The 18,141-nt window shown below is 37.5% G+C and overlaps 3 protein-coding genes across 3 annotated transcripts; all 3 read left to right on the plus strand.

Moving 5' to 3' along the window:
- Positions 1-1,856: 1,856 nt before the first annotated feature.
- Positions 1,857-2,730, plus strand: LOC6567058. Its single transcript, XM_001993507.2, has one exon. It carries the CDS (start codon positions 1,857-1,859, stop codon positions 2,688-2,690), a length of 834 nt encoding a protein of 277 aa, XP_001993543.1. The 3' UTR covers positions 2,691-2,730.
- A 496-nt stretch (positions 2,731-3,226) lies between these two features.
- Positions 3,227-4,247, plus strand: LOC6567059. The gene has a single exon (XM_001993508.3). The coding sequence runs from the start codon at positions 3,276-3,278 to the stop codon at positions 4,122-4,124; it is 849 nt and encodes a 282-aa protein (XP_001993544.2). The 5' UTR covers positions 3,227-3,275; the 3' UTR covers positions 4,125-4,247.
- A 106-nt stretch (positions 4,248-4,353) lies between these two features.
- On the plus strand, positions 4,354-5,152 carry LOC6567060. Its single transcript, XM_001993509.2, has one exon. The coding sequence runs from the start codon at positions 4,405-4,407 to the stop codon at positions 5,128-5,130; it is 726 nt and encodes a 241-aa protein (XP_001993545.1). The 5' UTR covers positions 4,354-4,404; the 3' UTR covers positions 5,131-5,152.
- Positions 5,153-18,141: the final 12,989 nt, after the last annotated feature.

Consider the following 18,141-nt stretch of genomic DNA (forward strand, 5'->3'; position numbering starts at 1 on the left):
CAACTGTGCTCTAACCCCCTCCTTCCTCATTGTCGCATTAGTTTGTTGCATGTGTGTCATATAGCCGGACAGCGGTAGCTCTGGTTTTCCCCCCACCTTCCTCCACGCTACCTGCTCGACTGCATTCGCTTGCATGTCGTCCCGTTTGACGAGCACTTGCTGCAGCGCTTTCACTTTTACAAGTTTTTATTTATTTTATTGTTTTTATTTTTAGTTCAAGAATTCTAGCCGTGCATTGACCCTCAACTAGTAGATTCCGAATATTGTTGTAATGTTGAGCCAAAAGCTGATAAATATCAAACTTGTGTATTTATTATTCTTTTATGCTAAGAAAATAAATAGGGAAATAATATGAAAAATAGAAAAATTGGCAACAATTTTTTAGAAGGAGACGGACCTTCGTCCGATTCAGATTCAGATTGTGGATGCCCAGATATCGAAAATACTTTCGACTCGAAATATTTATTCGCATAAAGTGTTTTTATAATCAAATTCTATATAGATATATTTATTTATGAATCAGAACAATTGCTCATAAATTAGTCCCAATTGGTATGTTTTTAATACCACTTTATTTCCAATACCTGATTTTCAATATTAATTGTCATAAATATATATAATATAATATAGGCTTGGTATCTGTTTGGATGGTTAATATAATAGAGCTATACGATAATTAGATTCATTTAAAAAAAAAAAAGAATCTATTAAGTTTGAGAACAATCCAAGATCAACGAAATATTTAAAGTTAACAATTTGATTGAAAAGTCTTACGTCCAACAAAAGCTGATGATTTTAGGGTGGCATTGCAAGCATTTTGACGTAAGAGTGAAAATATTTCATCAGCTGCAGCTGCCTCTCTTTCAGTTGGAAATGAAAAAGCATTTGCATGAGTTTAGCAGGATCGTGGATAAGCAGCAGCAAACTGATTGAGTCATTTTTGTAGACAATGCCGCAACCGCTGTCAGTGAAAGTGATCGTGATACGTGATGGAGGCCGCAGATGCGGCGGTGCACGCATATCTCATAGATACATTCTTTTCTTATTTTTATCCTTTCTATCCGCGGCACTCAAGCGATCAGCCAAATAACAACAAACATTGTCGAGCGGTTGAGTTTGAAAATAGGGAGAACGAGGCAGTCGTTGTCCTTATTATCGCTGCATCCATTGTGGCTACTTTGTTAGGTTTGATCGTTGCTACTTAGCATTTTCCCTACTGATTTTTGTTGCTGCTGTTGCTGTTGCTCTTGATTTGTGCATGCTTCACTGCATTTGCTGCTGCCAAGAGAGGGTCATTTGTATAACACCATTGCTTAGTGATGACACTCATGCGAGGCAATGCGAAACATTTGGCCAGCAACTATTTCTAATCAATTGAAATAAATTTCTAAAATTACACAGATGCCTAAAATATTATGGTCACGGTTACACCTGAGCCGATAATCCCCAAAAAAGCGATATTTCTTCAAGCTTAAAGCTTGTTGGTAACTTTTCGCCTCCCAAAACCGATATTCCTGATGAAGTAATCGTATACCATATATGCATCTCACACAATTTGAAAGCTATAGTCACCGAAAAGTGTATTGCTAGTATTGAAAGATATATATATACCCTCTATGATCGCCGATTTAATTTAAGAGTTACAGTTATCAAACTTGGAAGGCAGATTACTAAAAACATCCTCTAATATTAATTTTCGCTGTTAGTCCCGAATTCAGATGGATTTTGCTAATAAAAAATACGAGGATACAAATTGTGGGCTCGGGATAGATTTCCATCAAGGTAACAACTTGAGTGACCATAAGAACAGAAGGCAAAGTTGATGCTGTCAAAATTTTAAGTTGACCTGCTAACAAATGTTCAATTGGAATCCGAGACGCTATTTGGATATAGTTTATCCCTATGAGCTGCCACTGCATCACTTTCCTGGAAGGCCAGAAATGCATCCAGAACCACCGCATGAGAGATACTTCCGCCCTTTGCCGCCTTATGTACAGCCCAATGCTCAATCGCCGCCTGGTGAGAATGCAGGACAAAGTCACGTGTTGAGCTTTATGAGACGCTGTTATCTATTGGCCGTCACTTATATGCTGATCTCCGTTATTCAGCGGCTCCTATTTGCCCTGATAGTTAAGCAAAGAGACATATATATGCTGCCCGGCTTTATCTGCTTGGTGCTGGCCTTCTTCTTGCTGCTGTTGCTAACATTCTGCCCGCGGTTGAGCTCCAAGCGGTGGATCGGCATTGTTTTTTTCACGCTCTTCGTGGAGACAGTCACCTGGGGATTGGTACTGTTGCTTCCCATGCGGTCGCCATGGAACATCATGATGGCTATAGTAGCTGCCGTAATCGTGTTAGTATTGTGCTATGTTGCGGGCGCCTGGTTGCCCATGGTTGTGCTGCCCGGCGAATTGACGTTGGCCTTGATCCTGATTCTGTTTCTGGCTGTGGGATCAATTGTGCTCACATTGTTTATTGTAACAGATGAGGCCAAATATCATACTATTTATTTTGTACTCATTGGCTGTGTCATGGTGGTCTTGTCTATATACCATGCCCAGATCGTTCATGGACGACGACACTGGTTGCCTATAAATGAATACTTGAGCTGTGCGGTAAGCATTTACATTCACTTCGATCTGTTCTTCATGGTTTGCTATCACATTATTTGGGTGTACAAATGGCGCTAGTGATGTATCAAATAAATGTATACATAATTATTTTTAAATTTATAAGTGAGCCGATTGAAATAATAGCTGGATTAGATTTCGATAAGTACATGGCATAATTAAATACAACCTCCGGCTAAAAAAAAATAAATATGGCGCTAGTGATGTATCAAATAAATGTATACATAATTATTTTTAAATTTATAAGTGAGCCGATTGAAATAATAGCTGGATTAGATTTCGATAAGTACATGGCATAATTAAATACAACCTCCGGCTAAAAAAAAATAAATATAAAGAAATGTCGAAAAGTATTATTCTTTATTTAATAAAATGTTTATTAAATCAGTAAAAATTTCAGAACACTTCATAAATAAAATATTTGCTATATTTAAAAAAATACTTTATAATTAGTTCAACCACATGATATGTGTATATAAATACTCATATAAATGCACATTCAGCTATGTGGCATAAACGCCGCAAGGCTTTTTTTCAATAGATGTGATTTAGATCTTAAGTTCAAAGCAGTTTCACTTTAAATGTCAGTTCAATAATAATTTGTATAAAGTTGCAACAAAATTCATTGGTTGAACTAACAACAAAATGCTTGGAAGATTTTCTCGCGCACGGCAACCAGATCAACAACAACAACAACAACAACCACAACAAGAACCACAACAACAACAGCAACAGCAAAATGTTATTTTTATGAGTAGATCTGGATTGACGATGCAGAGAGAACAGAATGACAACGTTGTTGTGATAACGGTAGACGATGATGAGATGAAGTTATTTATTCGCAAGGTATATCTGTACGCAATTAGCTTTATTTTGACCACTTCCTGCATCTGGCTGATCATCTCGATAACCGAATACAACTTCAACCGGGACGTACCAGTGCCCTTCTTCGTGTGGCTTATGTTGGCATTCAGCTTTATGGTTATACTGCAATGCTGCCCGAATACGCGGTACATCTTCCCCATCAACTGGACTTTGGCGATCGGTATAATTGTCTTCATAACGCTGGCAGGGGCCTGTATCATGCACGTGTATTCCCCATTAACAGTGGCGATAGTACTCACAGCAGCCGGCCTTGTGGTGATATTGTTGCACCTTTTTGGTGCCTTGTGCCCTCGGAAAGCGCTTCCGAGCAGCCTAATAACTGGCTGCTTAATGCTTGTATTGCTAGTAGCTCTGATTGTTTTCATGGTGCTCATGTTGTTCATTGAAAGTCCGGTCTATGCACTTGTCTTTTTCATCCTGCTGTTCTGTGTGATATGCCTCAGTATACCCTACCACGCGCAATTTATTAACGGACGCTTACAGATTGTGCCACTCCTTGATATGCTGTGGTGTGCCCTCACCATTTACATTGATTTTTTCATGCTCTTCTACTGCATAGCCTTTTTTTACATATTCTACTTTCAAGTGAACAATCAATCAGCGGATTAACTTTGAAATCAGATATCATATGTAATATGTAAAAGAAATGAAATATGAAAATTATCAAACATTATCATCATTTTATTTCTAATACAGTTGCAGTAAAATATAAAAATCGAATGTAAATATTATACAAAATCAAATGTATATGCTATTTTATGGGTATACCATTACAATTTGAAAATACAAGGAGCTTTTGAAACTATTATCAACTGAAAAACACAAAAATTTTCCATTATGATATTTGCAATTATGTCGAGTTGTAAGTGTTGAAGTTAGCCAAAATCACATGGAGTCCATAGTGCCGGATGTCTATGGCATGCCGCCCGATATGACCATACGCCACGGCTTGAGGATCTACGTGCTGAGTACGCTGTGTGCCGCCTTCGCTCTGTTGCAGTGGGCGATCATCGGTTATTTTTCGGACTGGCGCAAGTACAGGATGCCGCAGGTGCGATATGGCTATTGGCTGATGGCCACCTTCTTTGGCATCTGTGTTCTGTCGTGCACGCCTATAGGACGCAAGTTCCCCTGGAATGTGGCCCTAATGCTGATCATTGTGGAAAGCTCAACGCTCTACATTGCCATGGAGCAGCAAAACACAAAGGGTCTGCTGGTCAATCTGTATGCGGGATTGCTTGTTTTCGCTTTAGTTACTGCCTCGATATTCTATGGTTCTTACTTTCCCATGCGTTGGGTGCCTGGCGATCTGATGTTGAGCCTTCTAGTTGCTACCTCAAATTTAATGCTGATCGCGTTCTTTCTGAACGCTTACATATTTGACAATTTCACTGTGTACACAATTGTACGCAACTATTTTGCAATGACTGCCATCATGATGATCATCTATACGGCAACCATTATACACGATCGCCAGTTTGTAGTGCCCAAGAATGAGTATCTGTTTCTCAGTGCTTTACTCTTTTTTGGACACATGATACTCCACGAACGCGTCTTGGCTTTCTCAGTACACAACGAGTATAATACAGATTGTACACTGTTATATTTTTTATAAAATATTCTACCAGCAAAAGTCAGATAATATGGAATTTTTTATTTAATATTTTTTAAATTTTATGTGATCTGCTTATTTATTATTATTATTAGGGGGGAAGCTGCACCGCGACCTATTTGATCTATTGTGCCCCCTTCTGAGCCTATAGCTCTTCCATCAGCCCCAACTCCCTTACGAACGTGAGGATCTTTGTTGGGTTGAGGTCTTTGCAATTCAAAACATGCGCCCCTAGGATGCTGCTTCTTCTTCTAATTAAGGCGACACATTCTGCCAGGATGTGCATCGAGGATTCCTCCTCTCTTTCACAAAACCTGCAGAGATCGCTACTATATAATCTATGTGATCTGCTTATTTACATGTATTTAAATTTGTTTTTGCTCCATATCAAGAAAAGAAAAAATTATAAATCAAAAATCAGATGATATGGAATTTATTTTTTTTTCTTCTAAAATTATTTAATATTTCTTAAATTTAATGTGATCAGCTTATTTACATTTATTTAAATTTGTTATTGCGCCATATCAAGGAAACAGAAATGTATAAATCCAAATTAAAACTTGCTTAAGGGACATTATTTTACTCATTTCCAAATTGTCACAAAACGGACTTACAACTGCTACTATTTATATCAACATCTCTCCAGCGAAATATCTTCGAAAAGTTTCATTATTGTTGAAGCTCCATTCATTGCGTTATTGTTTCTGTTACGCAAATAATGTACAACTTGAAGAATATATTGTTTTATTTGTATATTGAGCGGGGAGCGCGTGTTACGCGTTTATCGAGGAATGTGCCAGTCTCCGACAATGTAAATCCAATTGATATAAATAAAAACAAGCAACGTAGTATTTCGATTGTTATAGACAGGGATTGTCTGGCTTTTGTTTATACGAACAGTGGACTCAATTGAAATAATTCAATGGGAGTAGCTTACAATTACACAAAGTGGGGAAAGCTGTCAATCAGTTTACACAAAATTAGTTTTGTTTTCGAAGAAATTATATATTTGTATAACTGCACTGGAAGGTCAAACTTATCTGCTCAAATATTAGAATTAAAGCAGACAACATATTTAAATATTTATATATATTTTTCCCTATAATTTATATATTATGTTTTTTTTTTTAATAATTCTCATACGATATCTCTTTATAATTAATATTTAATTTTTATATTTGCACAACTGCTGCGTATGGGAACAGACGATTCATTTTTGACAATTCAAGCTGTGTACATTTTGACAAAGAATGCTTCCTGAATTTTTATTTTTAGACTTTCATATATTCTCTTTTGTAGCCTTATGCAACTTTTACATAATTTTCCAAGTGATATAACGATTATTCACAAAATAACAAAAAAGAAGCACAATAAGCTCGGATAACTCTTTTTGTTTTGTTGTTAATTTAAGAATTGCAGCCAGATAGTGCTTAAAACTGTTTCAGCTGGTTGTTTATAATAAAAGATTAATTTGTAGATAAAGAAATTATTCGAATTTATGTAAATACAAAAATGACCGAAAATACTAATTGACACGGAATACTACAACAACGTTTCATATTTGAAATGTGCAAAAATATTGAGAATCTCATATATATATTTAATAATTATAATGGAAGTTTCTTTAGCTAAAAGGAAAACACTTATTTCCATTAGATCTCAAGTGTTGCCCATACCAGAACTCAAGCTCTAACTTCGCTTATGAGTTTCACCCCTTCGGATATTTCGAGGGACACACGGGCATCGATTTAAACTGGATTAAAAGAGTAGCTACAATACTTAAAAAATTTACATAAAGTATCTCCTGCCTCAATTGGGCGCCGCTCTAAGCTGGCGTAACTGAATGCTGGCTCTTAAAGTGGGAAACTGGAACAGGATTAATAGGCTCGCCGATGGGCGCTCGCCGCCTCGCTGTCCAAAGGCAAACAACAAAGCGGCAGCTGGCGCAAAACAAAGGATGCCAAGGCGTTCGCGAGGTGGCGAACAATGGCCAAGGCATTAGTAGTAAGAGCGCGATTCCGATCCCGATCCTTATGCCGATCCACTTAAAGTCCAAGCGAGGCGAATAACGAAAAAACATTAACAACAATGTAGAAAACTCGTTATGAGTCACACAAATCTCCGACTACGGCCAAGGAAACTAAACGTCCAAGCTGCGAGTGTGTGTGTGTGCAGCTATTTAGGGCATTGCTTTGATCAACCCCTCCACCCAACCCCCACCCAAACCTTTTTGCTGAGCGTCGTGGCGGTCAGTCGCGAAAACAATCAGCGGGCACAATGCTGATTATGACGAACATAAGAATCCCTATGACTATGTTTACGTTGATGCGTTGAGATTGAGAAGAGCAGACAGAGGGAGGTTCGGTTAGAGGGAGGGCCAGCAGCCAAGCTTATCGTCGTAATTTAGCTTTGGAAAAATCTTGCACGAAAATCGTGGGAAATTATCCAAAAGCGCATATCGAATGCAATTAAAGGGCCGCGATTCGCGGTGGTTGCTAACACGCAACGGCACGCAATGCCACGCACTTGGCACCACCATCAACACCACCATCAACAGCAGCAGCAGCAGCAGCAGCAAATGTATGATTGTCATTTGGGGTGGAAATGCCAACGCGGAAAACTTGGCCATCATCATCAGTAAAAGCTGCGCGCATTTTCTATAATTTTCACCCCAAAACATTGGCCGCTTGTTGCGCGGTCAGCGAAAGGAAACAAATTCATGATTTACCTTTCCGGTGACAAAAACTGCGCTGCGGAAGTGTTGCAACTTGAAACTGGCGTCGCTTACCTCTCGTAACGACTTTGCGTGGTACTCCAGTAGGTAGGCGGCAAACGTGGGAAAGTTTTGCAGGCAACAGGCGGCAGGCAGCCCAACGCCTAATGAAATGCAACAAAATGTGTCAGTCCTTTGTGATTTGTGCGCCCTGATAAAGGCAAAGGTGGCGGAATGTAAGCGCCCAGCAAAAACATATGTCACTTATCGGAAACTTCAGCAATAAAAGTAAATCACTGATCTCAATCTCTAAATAAATTGATGTTATTTAATCAACAATAATAATAATAATAATAATAATCCAATGCCAGCGTAAGTGAAATTAACGAAAATTAAAATTTGGGCATTATTGAACTTAATGCTCATATGACAGTTTTTAATTTGATGAGCAATCCAATCAATCTTTTAACCTACATAAATCTAATTCTTAAACTAACACGGACGCTTCCAAAACATATTTTTCAAATGCATATTTGAAATTAGACATCTTAAAAATAAGGAAAAATAATATTTTGAGTGCAGAACTCAGGTGTTTTTAATTAAATATTTATTATTAATTTTTATTCTAAATCTGTTAGATGACAGTCAGCAAATTGTGTACATACGATGAACATAGTTTCTTAACTAATATATTAAAATTATTTCAAATTTATTCACTTCGCTAATATGCTGCAATTACTTAAAATCGAAGTGAGAAAAAAGTGTTGAGTGCAAAATTTCATATAATCATAACTCTTGCAAATTATTATTATTACCAAAGCTGCAGTGTGCGCGTTATTAATTATAAAAACAACAACAAATTCAATACTCTTTGAATTTTCTTTGCCAATAGATAGAGTTCTAACACTTTTTTGTGATGTTTCTTCAAGCACTACTATAGTTTTCCTACTGTTTACAGAAGCAAGAAATTATTTACATATCATAATATTTTACAAAGAAATAAAAAATCAAAAGATTTGAGTCCAATCACTCCTATTATTTTCAGCGCAACTGCATATGGACATGCAATTCTTTCGCAAGCTGTCATACCTCAAAAATTACAAAGCGCTGCAAATCTACAAAGAGCCATTAGTCAACCTTTGAGGATGAGACTGAGGCTGAGTTTGAGGCTCGGCCCCAATCTGTTGTCGACTGGTCGTTTTTCCAATGTTGACAAACTGCCGCAAAAGGTCGACTGGGGTGGGAGGGAAGGTAAAGTTCGTGATTCTGCGTCGACCATTGGCAATTGGTTTAGCATCAGCATCAGCATCAGCATATCATTGACAGCGTTCTCTGCTTAATGCGAAATAATTACAACTTGTTCGCACATCATTCTTCTGAGTGAAGAGCTCAGAAGATGAAAAAATGTATCTGTCAGCACATTGTCTGTCCTCGACACCATATTCGTTTTCCTCCTCCTCCCATCAGCCCGTTGGAGTGTCGGCTTTATTTGTTTGCCAAATGACGAATGTGGCCGCAGATGATGACGAAAACTTCACTGTAAGAAACGAGAAGGCGACACTTGCTTCATTTATTTGTATTTTTCAGCAGTGGGCGCAAAAAGTCGGCAAAATTTCAAAGTCGACATCATTAACACCAATGCGCCATTTTGGTTAACCACTTCGATGGAGCCGATGAGTCGCTGGAGTCACCGAAGTTGCTTGAGTCGCGTTGCTGTTGATTGATGTGCATGCGAATTGAGCTGAGTTTCTACTCGCCAACATTGTGGCAGTGCCGGATTGAGTGAGTTAACCAAATTGGTGAACCAGGCCAGCTGGTACCGTCTGCTACCCTCGTGGAACGCCCCAAGGGTGTGTAGCTACCGTCTGTTGTTGTTGTTATTTTAGTGTCGTTCGTCTATGCTAATTTGTTATTTTAAACATGCTTGTTTGCTTTTCCAATGAAAATATTGACAAAAACGTACTGCTGTCAGGCCATAGTAGAAACTACTGCAACACGGCTAACACCTGAGGCAAAGATATTTTGTATGCGTATGTTTGTAAGTATATGTACAGTCATGCTGTGGGTAACGGCAACAACAAACAAGCAAGCCAATTAACGCAAAAGATACAATTTGAATTCGTAATGAATTTCGAATTGAATTTTTTGTTGTTTTATTTTGCCAAAACGTTGGGGAAAATTAATAAACAAACAATTAAGGCGAAAAAGCAATGGTATTCTAAAATCATAATTCTCGTTGAATGCAAAACTGAAAAGAAGTAGAAGAGATACTCTTTAACAGTAGTTGTATGAGTATAGTAGTAACTAATAGCTACCGTATCGCATTACATAATAATTATTAGTATAAAGATAATTGATATATTATTAATACAGAATAACTACTCGTATTCTTAACATCGATTAGCTAGTAAATTATAATTGTTATATAATTAATGGAGAATTTATTTTGAATTTATTAAATCCTTATACTCAAAAGCAATACCATTTTACAATGAAAAACCAAAGTTATCTATCAATGTAGTTCTATAACATTTTAATTTTAAATACCAAGTAAATACCCTACCTGATAGATTTGACAATTTAACTACGAAAAAATGTTTCATTTTTATGTTCAGCCAACTTAAAATATAGTAATATTAATATTAGGTGCAAGGGAAGGTTAATCAAAAATAATCAAACTTTCTGATTGCATTTTTTAGAATGTTTTACGTTAAATATAATTGCAATTGTATTTAAGAATTTCTGTTTCAAGTATTCCCGTCAATTATAATTGTGAAAGTCCTATTTCCTGTCCATTAAAGTACCCTTAACCCAAAGCTATGCAATTTTAAAGTCATATTACACACAAAATATGAATAATTGTTCTATGATTGTCCGGTGAAGTGTCCGCTCTCATAAACTTGCAACTTGTTTTTTTGGCTAACCTCATTATTCACTTTCCTTTGTAGTTTTAAATATTTTCTTGAGCTTACCACGTTCTTGGCAGCACACGGGCGGTCCAGTCAGAAGCAAAAAACTGGGTAGAGAGATAACACGTTTTTACCCCAATAAGCTATAACTCAACACACTAATTATGAGTTATGAAACAAAAGGGTAAAAGGCACAAACGCAAAACCAATTGCACATTGACTTCAACAAGTTTTGGGCAAGGCTCATAATCGAGTTAGAGTTAGACAAAACCGGACCGCAACTGGATGAGAAAACTAAACTAACTGGTTGCTTGCACAAATATTAAATTACCACAAATTTGTCGGCGCAGCCTTAATGCAATAATTAAAATCAAGTTGGCAAGAAGTAGAACAGTCGACAGTTGCAGATCCAGAAAACGGAAACCCAAACCGAACCACCAATTGAAAGGGCCTAACCCCAGACCCAGACAGTCAGACAACGCATCGGCTTCCGTTCAAAGTCATGTAACTTATTTCTTGTTACGCTTGAGAAATTCCTTCTTTTTTGTTGCTTCTTCATCCAGTTGACATTGAAACTGAAGTTGCAATTGTAACACAAAACTGAGCTGAGCTCAAAACTAACCCAAATAGGTTTCGGAAGCTGCGGTCGGCACCCCGAGACAGTTAGCTGGTAGCTGTACGTATAGGACAGACGCCCCTTTTGGTCACCCAGCGAACGGCGACGATGTGCCAAATGTGTTTCCAATTTGTACGCGCTGCTCTTTATCCTTATCACATCGAGTGGCACTCGTGAGAGAATTCGGTCGACTCAACCGCAAGTCGAATGCGGTGACATCCTTTTAATGCAACACCACCTCAGCAGGCGTCCCCGTATACCCGTTTTACTGTGTCCCCGTCTCCGGACCACCCCTCGCCCAATGTGAATTTTAATTATGCTTGACAATGGTTACGGAATTGATTCTCGATATTTGATCATTCGCTGCGGTTAGTTAACGCTCTTTAGCCACCAAAATCACCATGAGAGAGTGAGAGGGGAGAAATGCAATGCACACGACCATATCCATATGAAATTACAATGAAACAAACACTTGAGTTGCATTTCCGCAACTAAATGTGATAATGGGTCGGCAACGTAACTTTGGGGCGTCAGAGGCTAGTAACAAACGCAACCGAGGTGTAGCAAGTCTTGGTCCTTATTAGCTGCCGCATGATTTGCATAAGTGTGTGTGAGAGTTCTCAACAGACCCTGGAGACAGTTAGTTTTGCGTTTAATTTATGAGTGCAACATTTATAAGGCGCAACTATCGCTTGCATACATATGTAAGTCATCAAAAGTCTTCATATTAATATTAAGAATTTTACTTGAATCTATCAAAAATTAAATACATTTTTAAACTTGATATTTTTCGCTAAAATTAACAAATATTCCATGTATATGTTGCTTAAGTGAATTAATCAGAACCCGTTGTTCAAGATACCATAAATAATGATAATAAATAATGAGGTAATTTTTTTTAATAACCAGTTGCTAGAGATATCAGAAACAAGAATGATATCATGGTATAAGAAATCCAACATATGTTCCGTATGAGAAAAAGTTGAATAAAAAATGTAAGAATAAGAAGTATATGAATTGAAAATTTTGCTTATAACCAAAAAAACGTATCACAGAAATTCTAAATATGGAAAATATATAAAATGAGCGCAGTCAATGTAACCTTAAACTATATTATGAGCGAATAAGCTTTAAAAATACCATGAATTGCAGTTAACTAATATTTAGATAGATAATATCAAATAATATTTAAGCAAGTGATAAATTCTGATCATTTTCAAATTGGTTTAAACCATAATAACTAAGAGATGGAAAGGGAAGAATTTATTTGTTCTCAATTATGTACATTTTTTACGTTAACAGTAATTACATGTTGTCAAAATTAATAACAATCACAATAAGTATGTATATTATCCATATGTATATTTATTTATGACAAATTAGTTTGCTACCAAATTCATAATTCAGCGATTCGATATTGAAATATTTATTTTCACATTGCCAACGAATTGAATTGAATATTGACTACTTCCTTGTAATAGGTCCTCTTCGCTTATATGGCCTGACAATGGACACTACATAGATTTATTAACATATATATATGTGCACCTAGTAAAATCTACTGTTAAAACTCATAAGCATTTGGCAGCGTTGGCTAAAACCAGAAAATCAGGTAGTGCTTAGTGAAAGTCTCAGTGTTGTCCAAACGTCAGCCCCGATAGGGAAAACATTCAGCCACTAGTCAGTTAGTTTGAGGTTGAGTTATGAGGCTTAGTGCAGTTCGTGGAAAATTGTAGAGTACACAGAGCCGTCATACTGTCTAAGATCTTCCACTTGAGCGGACACAAAAACAGGTACCTGAACAAATATTTCACCTACCTGTTAGCCCAAAAAGGAACGCCTAAAACTAATTGAGACCGCCCTCATTGAATAATTTTAGACATTTTTTCCATTGTCTTGCTGCAAAGATTTTATTTTTATTTGTATTTTTATTTTTGTGAACTCTGCAGACAGATCGGTGCCTGGATGGGGTAATGATGATGTATGGGTAATTTGAATGATTAATGGAGTGCGCTTTATGTCTGTGTTCCGGTTGCTCAGGGGCTCCGATTGAAGGTCGTGTGTTAGTGTGTGGCATGCGTAAAAAGGATATCGTGGCCTTAGGTATGGAATTTAATTAAAATATTTTTATAGTAGCCCAAAAATATAAGGTGTGTAAAAGTATTTATTGAGGTCTGGTAAAGGTGTAAGGGTAAATAAAGAAAAATTATAATTACTTTAAAGTATATTGCAAGCACATTGACAACTTTCAATTGCGTTCAATCTGTTGATAATCCAAAGATAAAATAATTTAAATTATTGTATTCGCCAAAAGCCATATTAAAGGCCATGAAGCTTTAAAAATACAAAAAATTTAAAAGTTACTTACAAATATAAAAACTCACTTAAAATTTATAGTACTCATGGGAGTTGAGGCCTCGAACTGTCGTTATCGTTATGAACTATCTGAACGAGCGCAGTACTGATGCGACTAGCATTTTGAGTTGGGAGGGGATTCTGTAGTCGGGTGACCAAAAAGGCGACACATCCTTTGCTGGCCATAATCACCACACAATCAGCCAACGGATGGACGAGCACCAATGCAGCGGATGGCAAAAATTAACATTTTTTTAATGAATTACGTAAAACACAGAGAAAGAGACAGAAAGAGGAAGATAGCTATTGGAGTAAATGAGAGCAGCATATAACGCAATGTAACGTAACACAAAACGCATTATGTCATATCGCTGATTGAACCAACCATCCGAACCAAACGAGCCAAGCGAACCGGGTGAATATTGGCGAAATGTTGGCCTAGAACAAAAGGCCGGGGTCTGGGCCTGGGCGAGGGAGAGGGCCAGGCGGCTGCCCTGTGGTCATTAAAATTTTATATTTTAATTTGATTTTCCTGGCCCTGGCCAAAAGCATGTACATGGCAATAATAATCATCATGTAACGAGTTTGAACTCGGGGCTAAGCGGATCAGCGACGCGAACGGCGTTAAAATTGGCAAGTCTTCTTTTGCTGCTCTCCATTTTATTTTTGCTGCGATCTACTTAGCGGATTACGGCGAACAATTTAATAATGCCCATCTATCTATTTGCCAAGCCTAAGCCCTGATTCAGATTGAATAGCTAACTTCCCCCCTTTTTGCACACCCCTGCAAATCAGTCGAGGCGTTTCCATTTCGCAATTCCCATTCACAATTGGAAGCAGCGGCGGCGAGTTTTCTTTTGAGCCACAAGCAACTGCAACGCGTGCATCAATCAATTGTATCCGAAAGATGTGTGTATCTTTGTATCATTGACGACGTAGCGTAGTGTCTTCAACTCCTTTTCGAGAACATGTGCGGATTTATTTCTTTCACTTGGGTCCAATGAATGCGCGGCTTATTCGATTATGTTGTGCAGCCGCTTTCATTTCCTTTCAACGCAATGATTGAGCGCGAGTTATCATTCACGATTTTAGGCGCACCGTTGACACAAAAGGGAGGTGACCTCGTAGCTCTTACCTCGTCCCTCGTCCCTCGCACCGAACATAAGAACAGGAGGACGCACATTAAGTGCAAGCGGTTTAAGCCACTCCAAAAGCCGCCAGCAAGCGGATGTGTGAAGATAATTGTCAAGGCGGTCTCTGTCGACTTGGAGTTGTGATATTGAGACCCCTTTTCATATTTTTTATTCCATACAAACATTTTTTCTTTAATTAAATAAAAAAAATTGAAATGACAATTTTGCTAGGGCTTCCAATCAACTCAATGTGGCATTTTAAATTAATATCCATGGTAAAAGGCAGCTGCACTAATATAACATAGTTGAATAGAAGCGAGTAAGCGTGCTCAAGAGAATAATTTTATAATTCGAAATATTAGATTACAGATTTTATGAAACAATTGTGCAATATTCAATAAGTGTTTAGATTGGTAAATATATAAATATAAAAAATTTAAGCAAAGTAAAAGCTTTAAATATATTTAGCAATATTGGCCATCAATTTAGTTATTACAAAAAGGGAATAAAACGTTAGATGGTATGTATGTATTAACCTTATTTTTTAAAATACGAAAATATTTCCACCAATCATTTTTTTGAAATTAAACATTTTGCATATTTGTTGACAAAATGGCTGCTGTCAGCCAACAAAATGGCGACGGACGCAGCATCCGCCATAAGTGCGCTGACCCTAAACACATACATATCTATACAAAAAAAAAAAAAAATATATATATATATATATATACATATACATATATATACACTCGCTCGCAGCACACGCAAACACATATTTATAAATATTTACACATTTTTTCCGAGTCCCTTGGAGTTTTGAGCGTTAAAATAAACAAGCCGCCAGCAGCAGCCACATCAACAACAACAACAACAAATTTGTGTTGTTATAAATTATGTTTGCTCAGAATTTATGCGTATATGTATGTACACAAATATATATGCATATATGTGTGTGTGTGTGTGTGCTGTGGTCCAATATTAATACCTCCATAATTAATGAGCCTTTGGCAGAGTCGTGTGCAATATGCATGTGCCAAAGCCACCAACATAATTTCCCCCATTTCCCGCCACCACAAGCGTCTGCATTGCTGCAGCTTATATTAATGGCACCCCCAATGTCCAAAGTATATGCTTGTGTGCGTATTTATTTATGTGCGCATGTGTGTGTGTTTGTGTATGTGTGTTGGTGTTGTGGTTGACAGCATCTGTCAGTTGCCAATGTGCATGGATTTCACATCGTTCGCCGCTGGGCGTTCATAATGTCAACTGTCCAACGGTTTAAATCAACATAACCATCAACTCTGAATACGTTCACTGAAATTGCATAATCCGCCGTCAGGTTGTAATTATTGTGCCCTCAGAAATGGTCCAGCAAAGCTTGGAATTTAAGTAAGGATAGCTAAATACTAAAGTCATAAATAAATAATATATATTTGGAATTACATATTTCTGTTTATTTCAATATTGAAGTCACTTTCATCATAAATATATAAAACAGAAACTTAAAACATCAATTTCTCGATTTCTTTTCAAAAATACGTATTTTCAACTTTGATTGCGGAATCAATATAATATTTAAAAATGGCTTCATAATGTTGGTCGATATATCAATAAATATTTATTTAATACATTTTTTCTCTATCTGTCCAATAAATTATAAAACTATGAATCTTGAAGGCAAAACTTAAATTCATCGATCCAATCGATCCAAGACCTAACCATCATATGTATACAGGTATAATAAATACACATAGTGTATTGTGAAATCATAAGAAAAATCGGATGGTAAAATAAGTTAACAGAAACTCTCTCAGTTGTGGGCCTAACCCCTAAGCAATAAGGAAATCGAGCAATCATTGGTTTTTGCGCATGATAAAACTGGACCATGAGCTATAGCTCCCTTATCAGTTTGAGGCCCAATATATCCAAATGCATATATACATTACATATATACATACAACATAAGAATTTCGCAAATTAATTTATAGCACCAATATTCCACAAACCGAAATGTCGACTTTGGTGGGAAATAAAAACTAATGTGAATAGGCTAGATATACTTTCGCATGGACATGTTGCATTCGCAGCATGCACAGCCAGAGGCAGTTTTACACAACAGCTGGGTAGACGACCTGGCTAGGATGCTGGACCCGGTTCCAGGACACGGACACACAACGTGATGCGATCACAGCAACTGCAACTGCAACTGCATATAAACTCCCCTGGGTGTAATTTCTGCAGAATTTCAGAGAGAATCTTCAGATTTTTCACACCCTCTGCACGGCATGAAGCCTAGCGACAAAGTCGTCTGATTAATCGCCATATATCGATCAGTTCCCGCTCTATACCTATCGCTCTAGGTCCCCGGGCCATTGCAGACTGCCTGGCAGAGAGGCGTTAATGTACCCGGAATTCTGTAGCCAAGGCAGTCCCGCCGTTGCTGTTGTTGTTACTGGGCATGAAGTCAGCACCTGTGCGCATCCTGTGACGTTTCAGGTGTTCACATTAGTCACAAGCACAGACAGAGAGTCGGCGTGAGCAGCGCAGCACACAGGAAGGACAACGACGAGGACATTAACGAGCCAGGCAGTTAGACGCCGCCACCTCTTCGCATGATGCAGCACTATGCATGGTAATTTCATTTGGGAGTGGGGAGAAGTTATCCTGTGCGTATATGACAAATGCTTTTCATGCCCAACTTTTCGACAGTCACGGCCATTTAAAGAGCTCTGGAGTAATAAGCGTGCCTGCTGCAAGGAATATGCCGCATCATCCAGTTACAGTAAATGTATAAAGCTGATTTATGAGTTGATCGAGGCTAGGCTGAGCTCCTAAATGGTCAGATAATCACCCATGTCCTTTTTGGCAGAGTTAGTCATATGCTGGTTAAGCTTGTATATAATGAGGAATTTGAATTTCTTTATGTACTTTGATTTATCCTAGACTTAAAATTTTAAAACTTAAAAATTATTACGGCAATCACAATTATTGAGTTAAATAAAATTAATATACAAAGAGGAATGTACTTAAATATAAAGTGTAAAGTGAATTGTGCACAATATTTAGTAGTTAATTAATATTTATTGTATTTGATATGCCTATGGGGGGTTTCTATCATATCAGAAGACCGAGGGCAGCTGATTCCAAATGCGAACACCATAAGCGAAATTTTGCCAGTCCGATACTAAATTTCGATGCTGACAACGAATTAAATATATATTAATGTTAGAAAATAACTGGATTATAATGCAAATGGAGTTCTTGAAAACAAATTAATCAACTGCATTA

The sequence above is a fragment of the Drosophila grimshawi genome, unplaced genomic scaffold, assembly GCF_018153295.1.
Source record: "Drosophila grimshawi isolate 15287-2541.00 unplaced genomic scaffold, ASM1815329v1 contig_1377, whole genome shotgun sequence".
Taxonomy (NCBI): Eukaryota; Metazoa; Arthropoda; class Insecta; order Diptera; family Drosophilidae; genus Drosophila; species Drosophila grimshawi.